The 15,462-nt window shown below is 48.6% G+C and overlaps 2 protein-coding genes across 9 annotated transcripts in view; one reads left to right on the forward strand and one right to left on the reverse strand.

The window, feature by feature from the left end:
- POMT1 (protein O-mannosyltransferase 1) overlaps nucleotides 1–11,838 on the forward strand; it is a 126,741-nt gene extending 114,903 nt beyond the window's left edge. For 7 of the 8 annotated variants that reach the window (XM_029614080.1, XM_029614084.1, XM_029614085.1 and 4 more), the window contains 2 exons: nucleotides 10,657–10,856; nucleotides 11,065–11,838. In XM_029614080.1, coding sequence (XP_029469940.1) covers nucleotides 10,657–10,856; nucleotides 11,065–11,250 — 386 coding nt within the window. In that variant the 3' untranslated portion in view covers nucleotides 11,251–11,838. The remainder of the gene's footprint in view (nucleotides 1–10,656; nucleotides 10,857–11,064) is intronic. The other variant, XM_029614081.1, reaches the window with a different exon arrangement.
- The window catches only part of UCK1 (uridine-cytidine kinase 1), a 36,161-nt gene continuing 32,477 nt past the window's right edge, over nucleotides 11,779–15,462 (reverse strand). Inside the window, exons 6-7 of the mRNA XM_029614089.1 lie at nucleotides 12,938–12,986; nucleotides 11,779–12,853 (exon numbers count right to left, since the gene is read on the reverse strand). Of these exons, the coding sequence (XP_029469949.1) occupies nucleotides 12,660–12,853; nucleotides 12,938–12,986 (243 nt within the window). The 3' untranslated portion in view covers nucleotides 11,779–12,659. The remainder of the gene's footprint in view (nucleotides 12,854–12,937; nucleotides 12,987–15,462) is intronic.

Below are 15,462 nucleotides of genomic sequence, written 5' to 3' on the forward strand. Positions count from 1 at the left end.
ATTTGAGCGTGCATTTGCGCGGGTACACCGGGGCGCTGTTGGGGTGCGCACAGGAGAGGCTACCTAGAGCCGAGTGCAGGAAAACTGTGGTGCCAGGTACAAAAAAGTCTAAGCGCCTTGCTATCCGTGAAGCTTGCCATGTAAGGGCAATCTGGCCATCACTCTCTCTACACCTGTGTCTGTGCTGTTTAGATGCTCAAGGTGATTTGGCTACTACAGAGTTTGCTGATGTTGGGACATCACCTCAGCCTATGGTGGCTCCGGAAGGGAGTGAGGCAGGAGGTGACACAGCAGACAATTCTCCTCCTCCTCCCCCTTGTTCTTGATGGCAGAGGCATCCCCGAGAGAGGGGTCGGAGAGTGCCAGGTTTGGGCCTATAAGGCCTCGTATGGCTCAATCCTCCTCCTCCTGGGAGGAATTTTTCCAGGGCCTGCAGACTTTTCTGCAGCGGTGCCCGGTGGAGGTGAACAGTCTACTAAGAAGGGATCGCGTGCTTGGGTCTCCCACTTGTCAGCCACTGTGGGCAAACGCCGCAAGGAGACTATCCTGGGAGATGTTCAGGGGGATACGGATCATGATACATTGGATGACTCTGATGGGCACTTGGTTTTCTCCTAGGACAAACAGAATGGTAGTCCTCACACCTGGGTGACATCATTAGATGGAGCCTGGAATGAAAAACTTATGTCAAATGTTTCTGGAACTTTGACTATGCATACTGAGTATGCCCAGCATGCCCTAATCCACGCTGGGGTCCCTCTTTTTCTGCGGAGCTATTGCATTGCAGTTCCTGAGCCCGTGTACAATTTCTAGCAGTACCATTTTGGAAAACTTTCACGGATTTTTTTTCGGTGTCTATCGTGTGGTTTTTCAGATTGTGGGTCCCTCTCAGTTCCCTCTTGCTTCTAGTCAGGGTTTTCGTCGGCTCGGTAAGTTTTTTCTTTTGATCCATTCCCCCATGGCGGCGCTTTGGTGCCTGCTGCCTATGCTGTCATTTTTCGCCCCTTCAGTTCATCTCGACATGGCCTCGTCGGGTTTTTGTTGATGCTCTCAGTGCCCGAGGACTATGTCCATCACGGATCCACATGAAGTGTGCATTCTCTGCCTGGGGACATCGCACGACTTTCGGGGATACCACAAGTGTGACCAAATGACCCCTAAAGAACGTCTTGTTCGCTTCGACAAGCTGAGAAGTTCTTTGAGGCGAGGAAGTCCAAGCCATCAACTTCGGCATCAGTGGAATTGATGCCAAAGGACCACAGAGACACACCGCTGAACACCGGGCCATCGACATCAGCGGGGCCATTTGCTCTGTCAATGCTGTCGGCAGATAGGGGCACGGAGAAAGACTGAGCCAAGCACCGAGGGAAGCCAAGGAACCATTGGGGCTGGTTGCCCTCGATGCACGGTGCCAGGCTTGGGGTGCAACCAGTTCTTGTCGTGATGTCCCCGAAGTGACCCCATGGCAAGGAGTGCCTATTCTCCATCGATGCCGGGTGGTTTCCACTGTCCAGGTGTCTGTTGATGTTCCACCTTGATGTTCTGAGAAAGATCTGACCACCCCTCCTACCTCCCAGTCCGTTTTGGCATTGGCAACTTTTGAGGAAGAGTTGGAGCATAGAGTCTAGCTGGCTGACGACCAGGCGCTGCAGGATATCAAGCCTTTGGCACCAACTGAATCTGTGCCCAGGCTCTCCCAGTTGGAATCGCTGCTGGAGCGTCTCAATGTGCTCATTGGTGTGTTATCAACACAGCTGGTGCCTGTTCTTGGGGTGCTATCAATGCCTGACGGGGCACCGATGCATCCCCCGACTGATGCAGTGGTCGTCGCCGGTTCCTTTGAGGAGGAAGCTCCATCGGTCTCGGTGCCATCACCATGGCCTGTAATCCCCTGTCTAGTTTTGCTGGGTCTGGCACCAGTGCCATCGGTACCTAGACCCCTGGACGAAGGTCGAGCACCTAGGGCCCCATCCCCTATGGGTTACAGAGAGAATGAGGTGCCTTATGACCCCTGGGGGGGGATGACACTGCAAAATCCTCTTCAGAGGACTCTGAAGATCTCTCCTCAGAGTCTTCTTCTCTCAAGGAGTGAAGGAGGTCTTCCCGAGGACCTGATCTTCACAGGCTTTGTGCAGGCGATGGAGGAAGCCATCCCATTTCAGTTTGACAGATGAGGTGTCTGAGCACAAAATGCTGGCGATCCTCCAGTTTATGGAGGCTCTTAAAAAGATCATGGTGGTTCCAGTGCACAAGATCTTTAAGGAGTTGCTGTTGAGGATTTGGGAGCACCCCATCACTTTTCCTCTTGCTAACAGGAAGGCAGACGGGGTTTACCTTGTCCAACAGACTACCGGCTTCCACAAGCACCAGCTGACACACCAATTGGTAGTGGTTGGATCTGCTCTCAAGAAGGCAGAGCGTTCTCTGACCCATGCCTCAGTGCCCCCGGGGAGAGAGCACAGAGCACTGGATACCCTTGGGAGAAAAGTTTTTCAGGGGGCTATACTCATTGCCTGCATTGTCTCCTACCAGCTCTACATGAGCCAATACTCTTGCAACCTCTGGAAGCAGGTGCAGGAGGCGGCCAAGTGGTGACCTCAACAGCAGCAAGACACCTTCCTGTCGCTGGGGCGTCAGGGCCTGGAGTGTGAAAAACACAAAGTGTGCGCCATCTACGATGTTTTTGAGAAGGCAGAATCTCTGCAGTGGGAATTGATGCCCGCAGAATGGCATAGCTGCAGGCCTCTGATCTCCGACCAGAGGTACAGGAAAGACTTGCTGACTTGCCTTGCACAGGGGAGAATCTCTTTGGAGATAGGGTGAGGTACATGGTGGCCTAGTTGCAGGATCACCATGAGATCCTCCAACAACTCTCAGCTAGCACTTTAGACTCACCCTTCTCAGCTAAAAGCTCGGCAAAGTACAGCCCGAGGAAGTACTATCTGCTGGGCCCTCTCTCCTGTCCTAGACAGCAGCAGAATCCCAAGCCCGGCCAAATCCAGGGATGGGGTTTTGACTGGATCATAGGGCGCATCAGCCAGCCGCCTGTACCAAAGATACTGGGGGGGCAGGCTACAGTTGTTTGCGAATCAGTGGCCCAGTATAACCTCAGACCAGTGGGTTCTGTCCATCGTCCACCAAGGGTTCCGATTTAACCTATTGGGTGTCCCGCCAAATTCTCCTCTTTGCCCTTTTTGGGGGCCATTAGTGCATCTGAAGGTACTTCTTCGGGAGCTCTCTGCCCTCTTTACGGCCAGAGTGGTTGTGCATAACCCACTAGGGCTAAAATGACAAGGATTCTACTCCCAGTACTTCCTGATTCCAAAGAGAACATGGGGACTCTGTCCCATCCTAGACCTGAGGGCCTTGGAGAAGTTTCTAAGGAAGGAAAAGTTCAAGATTGTTTCCTTGGGCATCCTGATTCCCCTCCTGCAAAAAGGGGACTGGCTATGCTCCCTCGATTTAAAGGATGCGTACACTAACATAGAGATCTTCTCAGATCACAGGAAGTATCTCAGATTTGTGGAGAGAAAACAGCACTTCCAGTGCAGAGTGTTGCCATTCAAGCTAGCATCAGCCCCACATGTCTTTACCAAATGCCTGGCCATGGTGGGGGTGCACCTCTGCAGACTGGGAGTTCATGTTTTCCCTTATCTGGACGATTGGCTGATCAAGAGCGCCTCTCGGACAGGGGCAGGTCAGTCCTTGCACTTGACCATCCGGCTGCTGGAGTCACTAGGGTTCATTTTCAATTACCCAAAATCTCACCTCAGCCCATCACCTCAATTGGAGTTTATAGGAGCCCTGCTAAACACTGCTCAGGGGAAAGCCTTCCTACCGCGCGCCAGGGTGGTTACCTTGGCATCCAGAATGGAGGTGATTCAACAGAGCCAGCAGATGTCAGTCCGGCACATGTTGAAGCTGCTAGGCCATATGACCACAACCATCCATGTCACTCCCTTGGCACATTTGCACATGCGCAGAGCCCAATGGACCTTAAGGTCGCAGTGGCGCCAGGCCACTCAGGACCTTGAGGGCTGCATCTGCATCGCGCTGCCCTTCCGGGACTCCTTATCCTGGTGGCGCATCCTTTTCCAATTTGGAGCAGGGAATACCTTTCCAGAATCCCTCTACGCAAATTGTCCTTACCACGGATGCGTCCACCCTGGGATGGGGTGCCCACGTAGAGGGGCTCCACACCCCAGGGTCTGTGGTCCACTCAAGAAGTATAGTGTCAGATCAACTTCCTGGAGCTCCAGACGATCAGGTATGCTCTATGGGCTTTCAACAAAATTGTCCTGATTCAGACAGACAACCAAGTTGCCATGTGGTATGTCAACAAGCAGGGAGACATGAGGTTGTACCTCCTGTGTCAGGAAATGGTACAGCTCTGGTCCTGGGCTCTGGCCCACAGGATGGTGCTCCGGGTCATGTACCTGGCCGGAACAGAGCATGGCATAGCGGACAAACTGAGTCACACCTTCAGACCCCACGAGGGGGGTAGCAAACTGGATCTTCTGCCTTTGGGAAAACCGAGATGTGGACTTGTTTGTGTCCTCTTGCAACAGGAAGGTGACTCAGTTCTGCTTCCTGTACAGGTTGGATGGCAAACCAGCCTCAGACGCCTTTGCCCGCCATTGGGGCAAGGGTCTTCTGTTTGAGTTTCCTCCGCTGCTTCTGGTTGTGAAGACTCTCCTGAAGCTCTGACAGGATCATGACCCTACGGGCTTACAAAAGAAGGATACCGTATTGGTCACATTATACAAAGCATCCTGTTTCTATCCTCTTCTGGATCCAATTCAAGAGTTAACTGACCTTGAGCAGAACACCCTGTAGACGAGTTTTAAAAGGAGGTGCATTTAGCAGGTTTGTACCCCTTGGATCCCAAGGCAAGAGAACAGTTGTGATTCCCAAAGGTGGGTGCCTTGGTATGCGCTGTTACCAAGCAAACCACAATCCCAGTGGAAGGAGAAGCAGCTCTAAAAGATGCTCAGAATAGGAGGATTGAGTCTTTCCTTTAAAAGGCCTTTGAGGCCATATCAGTGAATTTTCAAATTGCTTCTTGCTGCTGCCTTGTGGATCGGGCTGGTTTGCATCTCTTGAGAAAGATGATCCGCCCCTTGCATCTTCCTGAGATGATCCATTTGTAACCACCACTGCAAATGGACGTTCACCTCCAATGGCAAGTGGAGTCTCACTTGTATATTTCTGCGACTGTGGATTCCTCTGGGAGAGCAACGCACACTGAAGGGGCCACTTGTGCACCATCGCCCAGTGGACTATGTCCAATGTGGCTGCCATGAATCACAGGACTTGCAGGTAAGACCACACCGTCTCAGGGCCTGAACTTGAGTAAGTAACTTCTAAATGCAACCCTCCGTTAGAAACACTCTCTCATGCTCCGTATCAAATTGCATGCCAAGATATCTGGAGTCTAAGATGGCTTTTGACCAAGTTCACCACCCATCCTAGTTCCTGAAGCAAGGAGATCAACTTGTGACTCTGCACTTTTGGCCTGAATCAACCAGTTGTCCAGATACAGATGGACCAGAATGTCCTCCTTATGCAGAGACGCCACTACCACTACAATAGCCAGTCCAAAGGGTAGTGCCTGAAATTGATAATGATATCCCAGAATGGTGAAGTGTAGGAAACGCTGATGTTCCTGGTGAATGGGAATATGTAGATAGGCCTCCGTCAGGTCCAGAGATGTGAGAAACTCCCGTTTCTACTGCCATTATTACAGAACGTAGAGCTCCCATTCTAAAATGAGTCACATGCAAATGTCAATTGACTCCCTTCAAATCCAGGATGGGCCAAAAGGACATCTCTTCCTTCTTGGGAAAGACAAGATAAATTGACTAGCACCCCGTATTTTCTTGCAATCAGGGAACAGGAATTCCGGTCTTCAAATCCAATAGCCTCCTTAACGTAGTCTCCGCTGCCACTCTTTTCTGTATCTCCTGATCCAGTAGGTGAGCCCCCACACCTTCATTGTGAAGATTGGAGTACTCCGGCCTAGAGCCCGCATCCTTACGAGGCTTCTTAGGCTGAAAGGACCGATATCTTCCGAAGGGATGAGACCTTTGAGTAGTTGCTCCTCTGTAAGGATGAAATCGATGGAAAACCCTGGAGCGACCCTTCACCCCAAAAAGACATGACACCGCCTTCTTGTCCTCAGGTAATCGAGGAAGGACCCCGCGGGTCCACTGGCGGATCACTGATGGAACCGGGATCTGCATTCTTGTCCGATGCGGGCTGAGATTTGGTGCAGACGGCTGCTAGAGGGGTGACTTCCATGATAGCGGCTAGGCGCCAGTTGTGACTGTGAAATTGATAAGCAGACACTATTTTCCAAGTTCAGACTCACAAGGTTACCCTTTAAGTGTTTTCTTTTATTTGGAAATGAGTTGGAAAAGATGGAGAATAGCTGAGGCGAATTTAAGGTTCTTCAATTGCTGGAGGAAAAGGCGGCGGCGCATCCTTTTGGGGACACTGGACTGGTTAGTACTCACAATAGATGCGATTTGGGTTGGGGGACTCACTGCCAAGAGTTGGCGCAAGGTCTGTAGAATGCCAAGGAGTGGCAGTGGACCATCAATCGGTTGGAAGTGCATGCAGTTAGATTGGTATGCTTGCAGTTCACCAAACAGCTGGAAGCTCAAGTGGTAAGGATAATATCAGACAAGGCCACAACAGTGGCCTACATCAATCATCAAGGCAGAACCAGAAGCCAACAGGTGTCAGTGGAGGTAGATATGCTCATGATGTGGGCAGAAAATCATCTCCAAGACATATCCTCCTCCTAATTGCCAGGAAGAACATTGTAAGGGCTGACTTCCTCAGCAGGCATGTCTTGGACCCAGGGGAGTGGAAGTTGGCAGATGAGGCCTTTCAACGCATAGTAATGCACTGGGGTTGCTCGTACTTGGATTTACTAGCAAGCTCCAACAACACAAAGGTACCACGGTTCTTCAGTCGCAGAAGGGGATCCAAGAGTGCTGGGCATCAATGTTCTTGTTCAAGTTTGGCCACAGAGCAGGATGTTATATGCCTTCCCGCCGTGGCCAGTGAAAGGCAGGGTCATTCAGAAGATTGCGAGTCAGACAGAAACTGTACTTCTGGTGGCTCCGGATTGGCCTCAGAGGTCGTGTTATGCCGATCTTCAGAGGTATTAGTGGACAGTCCTCTCAGTCTACCATTCAGAGAGGATCTATTGCATCAGGGCCCATGTTACACAATAATCTGGGTCAGTTTTATCTTATGGTTTGGCCCTTGAAAGGGCTTAGTTGCTGAAGCGTTTACTATTTTTTTGCAGTGATTGATTTGCTCCAGGCCAGGAAATTTTCTACATCTCTAGCTTACGTTAGGGTTTGGGGAGTGTTTGGGAGCTGGTGTGAGGAACGAGGTTCTCACCCTCTTAAAATTGAAATTCCACTAATATTGGAATTTTTGCAGGATGTTGGTTAAAGGCTTGGCCTTAAACACTCTGAAGGTGTAGGTAGCACCTCTCACTTGCTATATGGGGCAGGTCAATGGTGGACCCTTGTCTTCCCATCTAGATGTATCCAGGTTTTTGAAGGGAATTAAACATCGACATCCTCTCTTGTAGCTACCGGTGCCTCTTTGGGACCTTAATCTGGTCTTGTGTTTTTTGGAGGGTCCTACATTTTGGCCACTGCGTAGTCTCTTTGCAGCTGCTCACCTTGAAAACAGTTTTTCTGGTAGCAATCTGTTCCTCACATTGGGTTTCCAAGCTGCAAGCTCTTTCTTACCATAAGCCGTTTCTATGAATGACTCCGGGGGCGGTACAGCTTAGGTCTATACCTTCCTTTTTGCTGAAAGTGGTTTCAGAGTTTCATTTGAATCAGTCTGTTTCCCTGCCCACGCTGGACAGGGATAGAGATGAGCATGATTATCGTCTGTTGCATGCCTTGGATATCAAGTGGCATTTGTGCAGTACTTGAAGATTACTTGCTCTTTCAGGAAATCTGATAGACTGTTCTCCACGGTCGAGGTAAAAAAGGAAAACCGGCGATGCGAATGACCTGAAGTCCACTGGGTGAAAGAAGTCATCATGGCCGCCTGGGTGGATGCAGTTATTCCATTACCTAGACAAGTCAGGGCGCATTCCACTAGAGCTCAGGCGGTTTTGTGGGCAGAGCTTTGGTGGTTGTCTCCTGTTGAGATTTGCAGAGCAACGACATGGTCCTCCTTTTACACACTTTCTCCAAGCATTACTGCTTGGATGTTAGGACTCAGCTTTCACGCGGGCGGTGTTGATGGAACCACAGGCAGCCTCCTGCCCTTTCTAGGAGTAGCTTTGGTACAACCCACTGGTGTGACTAGGCCTGTCTGAGTGCAGAGGAAGGATAAATTACTACCTTACCTGATAATGTCTTTTCCTCTAAGGAAGGCAGGCCAATTCAAAAGTTTCAGCAATACCAGCAGCTGCAGGATATCCTCTGTGAGGGGATACAACTTTGTTACGGCTCTAGCCACTTTGGGGCTCACCTCCAGGAAGCCCATTCCCGATTCATCAGCTTCTTGTTCTTTTTAGGGAGAGAAAAAACTTTCGGTGGGCCCCGGAGTCCAACCAACACTGGATCCACCCCTTCATTGTCAAACAACTCCTGGATCACCTTAATACTTAGTTCCCGCCAGAATTGGGGGAAATAAGGGGCCTCGGCTCCTCCTTACGGAAAATATGAACCACCCGTGAGTCATCTCCCTCCGTTATCGGGACCTCTTCCGGGTCAGCCATGTCCTTATCCCCATCCTGATTGTCATCCACCGTGAGATCTGCTGGGTCATCCTGATCTACTCCCGGACCAACCCCAAGACCATTTCCGGGTCATCCAGGTCTGAATCATCTGAGCTGCCAGGCCCCTCAGGATGGTTCAAACCGAGCCAGCAAAGGAGGTCCCCTGACCCCCCTGGCCAAGGAGCCCCTTGGCCTCTTTGCAGCAGGATGAGACGGCTGACAGAAATGCCCTTTTATAGCCAGTGCTTTTCCTGGTTAAAAAGGCCTTATGCATAAGCAAGACAAATTCTGAGGAAAACTCCACATCATCCTCTCCCCTGTCCGACCCAGAGCTCGCATCTCCTCCGCCTCCCCCCCCCCCCCCCAAATGGGATCGATGGAAACGACGGGGGAGAGGAGGACCCTGGACTCCCAGGAGTCCCATCACATTCTGAGCTGTAGCCCTTCTGCCTGACAGACTGTTTAGGGACAGGGCCTTGGGAACTTGTGGCTCTACCAACCTTGTCCCCCCCGGAGGGCCCCTCCTCTCCAGAAACGAATCACGGCAAGGCGCCGCTGCATTCAGCTGTCCCCAAGCTAGGCCGCCAGCCCAACAACAAGCTCTCCCATGCTAGGAAATAACTGTCAGAGCCTTCTTCTTTCCATATGGCCGGGCCTGCTGCAGAGGAACGGAAGCTGCGTGATCGCGGCACGTGGAGAGGAGAGAAACACGGCCCAACGCGGTCTCCGGCTCCCCAGCAGCCCAAAGCTCCGCTGTTCGCAGCTTCACTGCTCTCTTCCCCGCCCCAGGCCTGCTTCAATGATCAATGAGCAGTTGCTGCTGAAAGAAAAATGTAACTTTTTTTTTTTTTTTAAAGAAACAGCCACAGCAAAGGAAGAAATTCAAGCAAAAAAAGGAATACTTCTCTGCTGCTGGCAACACCTCTGGGAAGGAGTCTTCAGGAGATAAGAGGGAACCAGGACCCCTGGCTGTCAGATCCCTGGATCTGCTGCGGGCTAAAGCTGATCAGGGATTACCAACCCCCTGCTTGCCCGGCTCAACCTGAGGGATGGCCCACCAAGGAACCTAACACCTCAACTTCCAACTTCTCTTCTTCTGTCCCTTCTTTCTTTTTTCTTAACTGCAGGTTTGGACCTCTACCACCTGCTAGAGACAGAGAAATACTGAGGGCCTGCAGGTGGCACTGTGCTATGTAGCAGTGCCTCAAAGGTTTTAGTTCTCTGCCTCCATCTGCTGGTAGGGATGCAAAACCCACTTATCTGGACTGATCTGGGGTATGAACAGGAATATGTGTTTAGCACCCTTACATTGGAATTCCATGCTAATGATAGTATTAGTTATTACACCTCAATGAAGAGAGGTGCACTGTTTACCTCATGTTTTCTTAGCGCTGGAAACTTAACTCCTAGTTGTTGTGCGCAAAACTTGCTACATTGTCAGTAAAGTTTTCACACAAGAAATATGTGCACAACTGTGGATTAAATGCTGCACTCTGCTGAGTGCATCTTATTACATAGGCCTCTGTAAGGAAGGGTGGGTTTCTGGGTGTTCTTACAGTATAGTGTTGAACAGTGCTCTACCTCGGCGTGAGGGAAGTTGAACTGGACCCCATCTATTAATGCTTATTATATTTCATTGTTACAATATAACAATATATCATAAAAATCAGTATTTTCATGTTTTGTAAACTGCTTTGGGTTGGACTGTTGTCCAAGTGGCATAGAAATGTAATATAACATATACACGTGCATGTACATATAGCAACAAACAAGCAGTCTGGTGTTTAACTGCAGGAATGGGGAATTGTCATTATAGGACTGAAGATCTATAATTACATACATTTTTTTAGGTCTCTTGGGCTTTAATGAGTTTGTTCTTTCTCTGGCTGCAGGCTGTTGGAGGTCTTGGGCACTAGCTGGAGCTCTTTGCCTGGGGGGCTGGGCTGTCAATTACCTGCCATTTTTCCTGATGGAGAAAACGTTATTTTTGTATCACTACCTGCCTGCGCTCACATTCCAGATTCTCCTGTTGCCTATAGTGCTGCAGCACCTGCATGACCATGTGCTCAGGTGGGGAGTTCTACTGGATACGGTTAGTAATCCTGATTATGGGGATGGGTGGGGGCATGACTTGCTGCTGAATTAGAAGCTAGATGTAGTGGTAGAACTGTGCAGATCTTAGACCTGGAATAACAGAGGGTGCTGCAGAGCGGAGAAGAGATGCATTGATTTGGCCTGTGCTGGAATAGCTCTTGTTGGAGTCTTTCACTGATTTCTTTTGCCTTCTGTTTGGGCTGCAGAACAGAGGCGCTGAAGAAGATGCTGAGTGCACTGGTGGTGGCAGGATTTTCCTCTGTCTTTCTAGTTTATCGTACCTTCAGTCCCTTGACGTATGGCCAACCTGCCTTGTCAGCAGCAGAGCTTCAGGACCTGCGCTGGAAAGAAAGCTGGGATATCCTAGTGCGGAAACGCTAGCAGCAGCATAATAGCACACCAGATGCAGCAGAAGAGTAATGGTAGTACTAATGCTACTGCTGAACTATCCTTTACTGACCACATGTGTGTACCATAGGACAATACAGAAGAGGCAGTGGGCAAGACCTGACTCCCCTCCGCCAGTCCTGGTGCATATGATGTGACAGTGAATCTGAGACAGCTCTCCCAGAGCCCCAGGGGGCCCTGGATTTTCAGGATTAAATACTGTACCTTGTGTAAGATAGTAAAGAATTAAACAAAAGGGCAGTGCCTATAGTTTTCTAAACTGTCTTCCCTAATGAAATTAACACTACACAATTGCACCATAGCCTCAGCAAGCAATGTAGTGCAGCAGCTCCCGTGCCACAATGAAGAGAAAAGTGAATTAATTTCGATCCAGTTTTTCTGTCAAGTTCTTTCTGCTATGAGACTCCCACTCTTCCAAGTATTAGCTAGACTGGTGGAAGAGACTGTACTGAATAGCTCTGTTCCAGAGTTACATGGCACAATTTAAGGCAAGCAAAGTGTGGGCTACTGTATTTACAGAAGAAATTCTGCATTTTCAAAATGTTTAATAAACATTTTTCCATTAAGTACTATTACATGACCCATTGGTCAACAGAAAATAGGCAATGCACATAACTGTATGTGGTAACAGCAAAACTGACAACTGTAAGCCAGTAGAAACTAATACAGGTTTTGCTGTAAGCTTAAGAAGTACAATGCCAAGGTGAACAAGAAATGGGAACTGGCTGCGTGCTAAGGTGAGTGATGTGCACAGGACATGTCCATTGCTCCTGCTGCAGAAGGTCAGTCCTCTGTCCCAATCCATATTAGCTCTAGCAATACTGAAACAGGCAAGAGCATATAACACATTCCCACCTCCTTCACTAGTGGTGGTGTTAAAAAAAAATAAATAAATTATAGCAGGGTTTGTTCCTGGTGGAAGCTTGTTTGCCTTCTATTGAAACTGTTCCTTTTAAAATTTAACACAACCTGGTTAACTTTTGTATCTTGCATTATAAAACTTCATTTTATAAAGAAAAGAGAATAATCTTGTTAGATTAGAACTGTGCCCTAGAGCTTGCTTAAGGCCCAGACCTATCCAAAGAACGAAGAGGGTCTGGGGCTGGAGGCACAAAACAGACTTGCACCCCTTTGTAACTAAAGGGGTCTTCCCACTAAAGTCCTATTTCAGTGCTCCTAAGAGCCCACAGTGCGCAGGAGCTGTCCTCAAACAGTGGGCAGACCAAAAGGTATTGCATGGTCAGCCTCTCACTGCAAGTGCTGGTCTCAGGGCTGGTAGAATATCCTCACTCTGGCTCTTTACTTCTGCCTTCAGTACAAAGGTGATTTAGGGATAACTAAAAGGTTAAAGCAGCACTGACGGCTTGTAGGCTGGAAGGCTCTATGTTGTGCTTCAGTGTGGGCGGCTGCTGGATTCCAGGTGAGAGCGTTTGCCAGGAGTCAGCACAGCACTAGGCCCTGCATCTCCCTGCTCGGGGAAGGTGCGCTTGTATGTGCGGCTGTGCCCATTCTGAGCACTACGCTGCCACTTGCAGATATCACCACTTAGGATGTCTTGGATGTGCTGCACAATCAGGTTAATGGCAACTACAAGAAATCAAAGCAGAGCTTCAAGTTAGTTTCACAATCACTTCTTGCATCATGAATGTACAGGTCATAAGCTTTTCTTACCCATATTGTCAACGCCACGTGGAATAATGACATCAGCATACTTCTTTGTCTTGAAAATCAGAAGGGAAAAACATCTGTCATAGGACATTCACACTGAATAACTAACACCCCCCCCCCCCCCCCCCCCCAAAATGTCAGAGCTCAAAGAAAACAGATATCCAAACTGGTTCTTCTCTTAACCAAAGATATAAAACCACTGCTGTGTTCATGAATGTACCCCTCAAGACAGAAACTGCTCCCATGTATATCAGGTACCACCCAGCGACTAGGCTTCTCTCCCTGGAGATTTCAGAACAGGGTAATCACACCTCCTATAATCTACTGCCACAAACAAACAGGCCGATACAGTAAAAATCACCACTCTCCTGTGCGCGCGATTCAGAAAAAAAATTTATTCAAATTAGGGCCCGTGGTAAAAAGAGGTGCTAGGGACACTAGCGCTCAATTTTGCCGGCGTCGGTTCTCAAACCCGCTGACAGCCACGGGTTCAGAAACTGGACGCTGGCAAAATTGAGCGTTTGGTTTTCAAGCCGTGGGCCGATTTTAAATTTTTTTATTTTTTATTTTTATTTTTGATTATCTTTTAACTTTTACTGCTTTTCTGTACACTTTCCCGGTGCCGAGAGAAATTAATGCCTACCTTTGTGTAGGCGCTAATTTATAAAAGTAAAATGTGCGGCTTGGCTGCATATTTTACTTACTGTATCGTGCGGGAATAACTAATAGGGCCATCAACGTGCATTTGCATGTTGCGGGCGCTATTAGTTTCAGGGGGGTTGGACGCGCGTTTGACGCACTATTACCCCTTACTGAATAAGGGGTAAAGCTAGCGTGTCAAACGCGTGTTAACAGTGCGCTCCGCTGCAGCGCACTGTACTGTATCGGCCTGAAAGGGGGGAAGAACAGTGAACAGCGGAGAACAAAAGGGACATTGTTAGGCTTTTCTTTCTCCAAGACTCAGGCATCCTGCTACAGGGACCAAGTTAGATACCTGTAGGGAAAGTCAGCACTGACTCTTAAATACTTTCAACACCAGTTCCTGTCATATGCAGTAGAATCGCATTTGGATACTTAATCTTTAGGGACACTATGTTCCAAAGAATGGTTACAGAAAGAAAATGGGTGAGGTATGTGTTTATAATTAGAGCTCCAATAGAGAGGAGCCCTAAACGTACTGGACGAAGTCTTACAAATGTCATTGTTTAAATGATTGACTATTGTTTTATTATATTGGCATTCTTAGGATTTTTCATTTCCAAAAACGTTGTAACTCACACGCTGTGCCATGCTGTTACATAGTTCTTAAATTGCATTTCTAAAAATAGAAGTTAACAAGGGAGATGGGTTAAGGGGAGGTGCATGGAAAGTTGCAAAAACAAAGGCTCCAGTCTGCAACTGTTACAGGACCCAAGCGAGGTTCTGCAGATGACCTTGTAAGCTAAGTCAAGTTTTTTCAACGAGTTTGTCTTGGAAAGATGAGGGTTGAGTGGTTGGCCTCTGAAGCCAACGTGGTAAAATAACATTTTTATAGATTTCCTTTTATTAAGAGTGTAATTAGTCAAGGTTAAACACAAGCTCATGCATCCATAAATCATGTTAAAACTTGCACAGTACTGCTGCAGTGGTAAATGTAACATTTAAGCTTGCAACTTAATTGACAAGTCTTTAAAAAAGATTCAACCACCTATTCCTTAGCGTTCGGGTAGGTCAATCCCAACAAGTGGGTTATGCACCTCTGCCAGCAGATGAAGACAGCGAAAGCTGACGTCACAGCTATATAGTCCCGTATTCTCCATCTCCAACAGATGGTGGACATGAATTTTCCCTTCAGGGGATTGCCTGTGAGTAAAAAAAAAAATAAAAGAGAGAAAGAAGTTGGAAAGGAGATGTCGATGTAGCACTGCTTGCCTTCTGATGTGATACCGTGTGGACCCTCCATCAGTAGAGTGCCTCAGTCCAGTAGCCTTGTCTGGCATGGACCTAAATTCCAATTAGCGGTTGCAGGCCAAGCGAGGCTCATTGGTGAGGGCTTTAGCCCTCTCCCCCCACAGACAGGACCTGTTCCTGCTCTCAGCCAGGGGGGGCTGAGTTCAGGTAAAAGTTTTTAACTTAAAAAACAGGAGAAGGATCTGTTTCCTCGGCATTCGGCTGTCCTGCTCACGTCTCTGGGGAGTTCTGTGAGGTGAGGAGAGAGAGTGCAAGCACAGTGAGTTGAGCAGCCGTTTGGCTAGGCCCTGCTTCCAGGCTTCCCTCATTTTGGCACGTGGTAGACCACAGGGTATTTTCACTCGCATTTTTGCTGCAGAATGTCTGCATGCACTTGCGTGTCCAGGTATGCGCCCATTCTCGATTGTGCATGCAATTGAGCGTTCTTCCTTCTGGACGCACATCAAGTGGAAGCGAGGATTGCCAAGGAGATAAAAAATGGTGACAAAACATTTTTCAGATACATCAGCGAAAAGAGAAAAGTCCAAAGTGGTATAGTGAAATTGAAAGGTGGAAATGATCAATGTGTGGAGAGAGTT

Source organism: Rhinatrema bivittatum, chromosome 8, assembly GCF_901001135.1.
Source record: "Rhinatrema bivittatum chromosome 8, aRhiBiv1.1, whole genome shotgun sequence".
Taxonomy (NCBI): Eukaryota; Metazoa; Chordata; class Amphibia; order Gymnophiona; family Rhinatrematidae; genus Rhinatrema; species Rhinatrema bivittatum.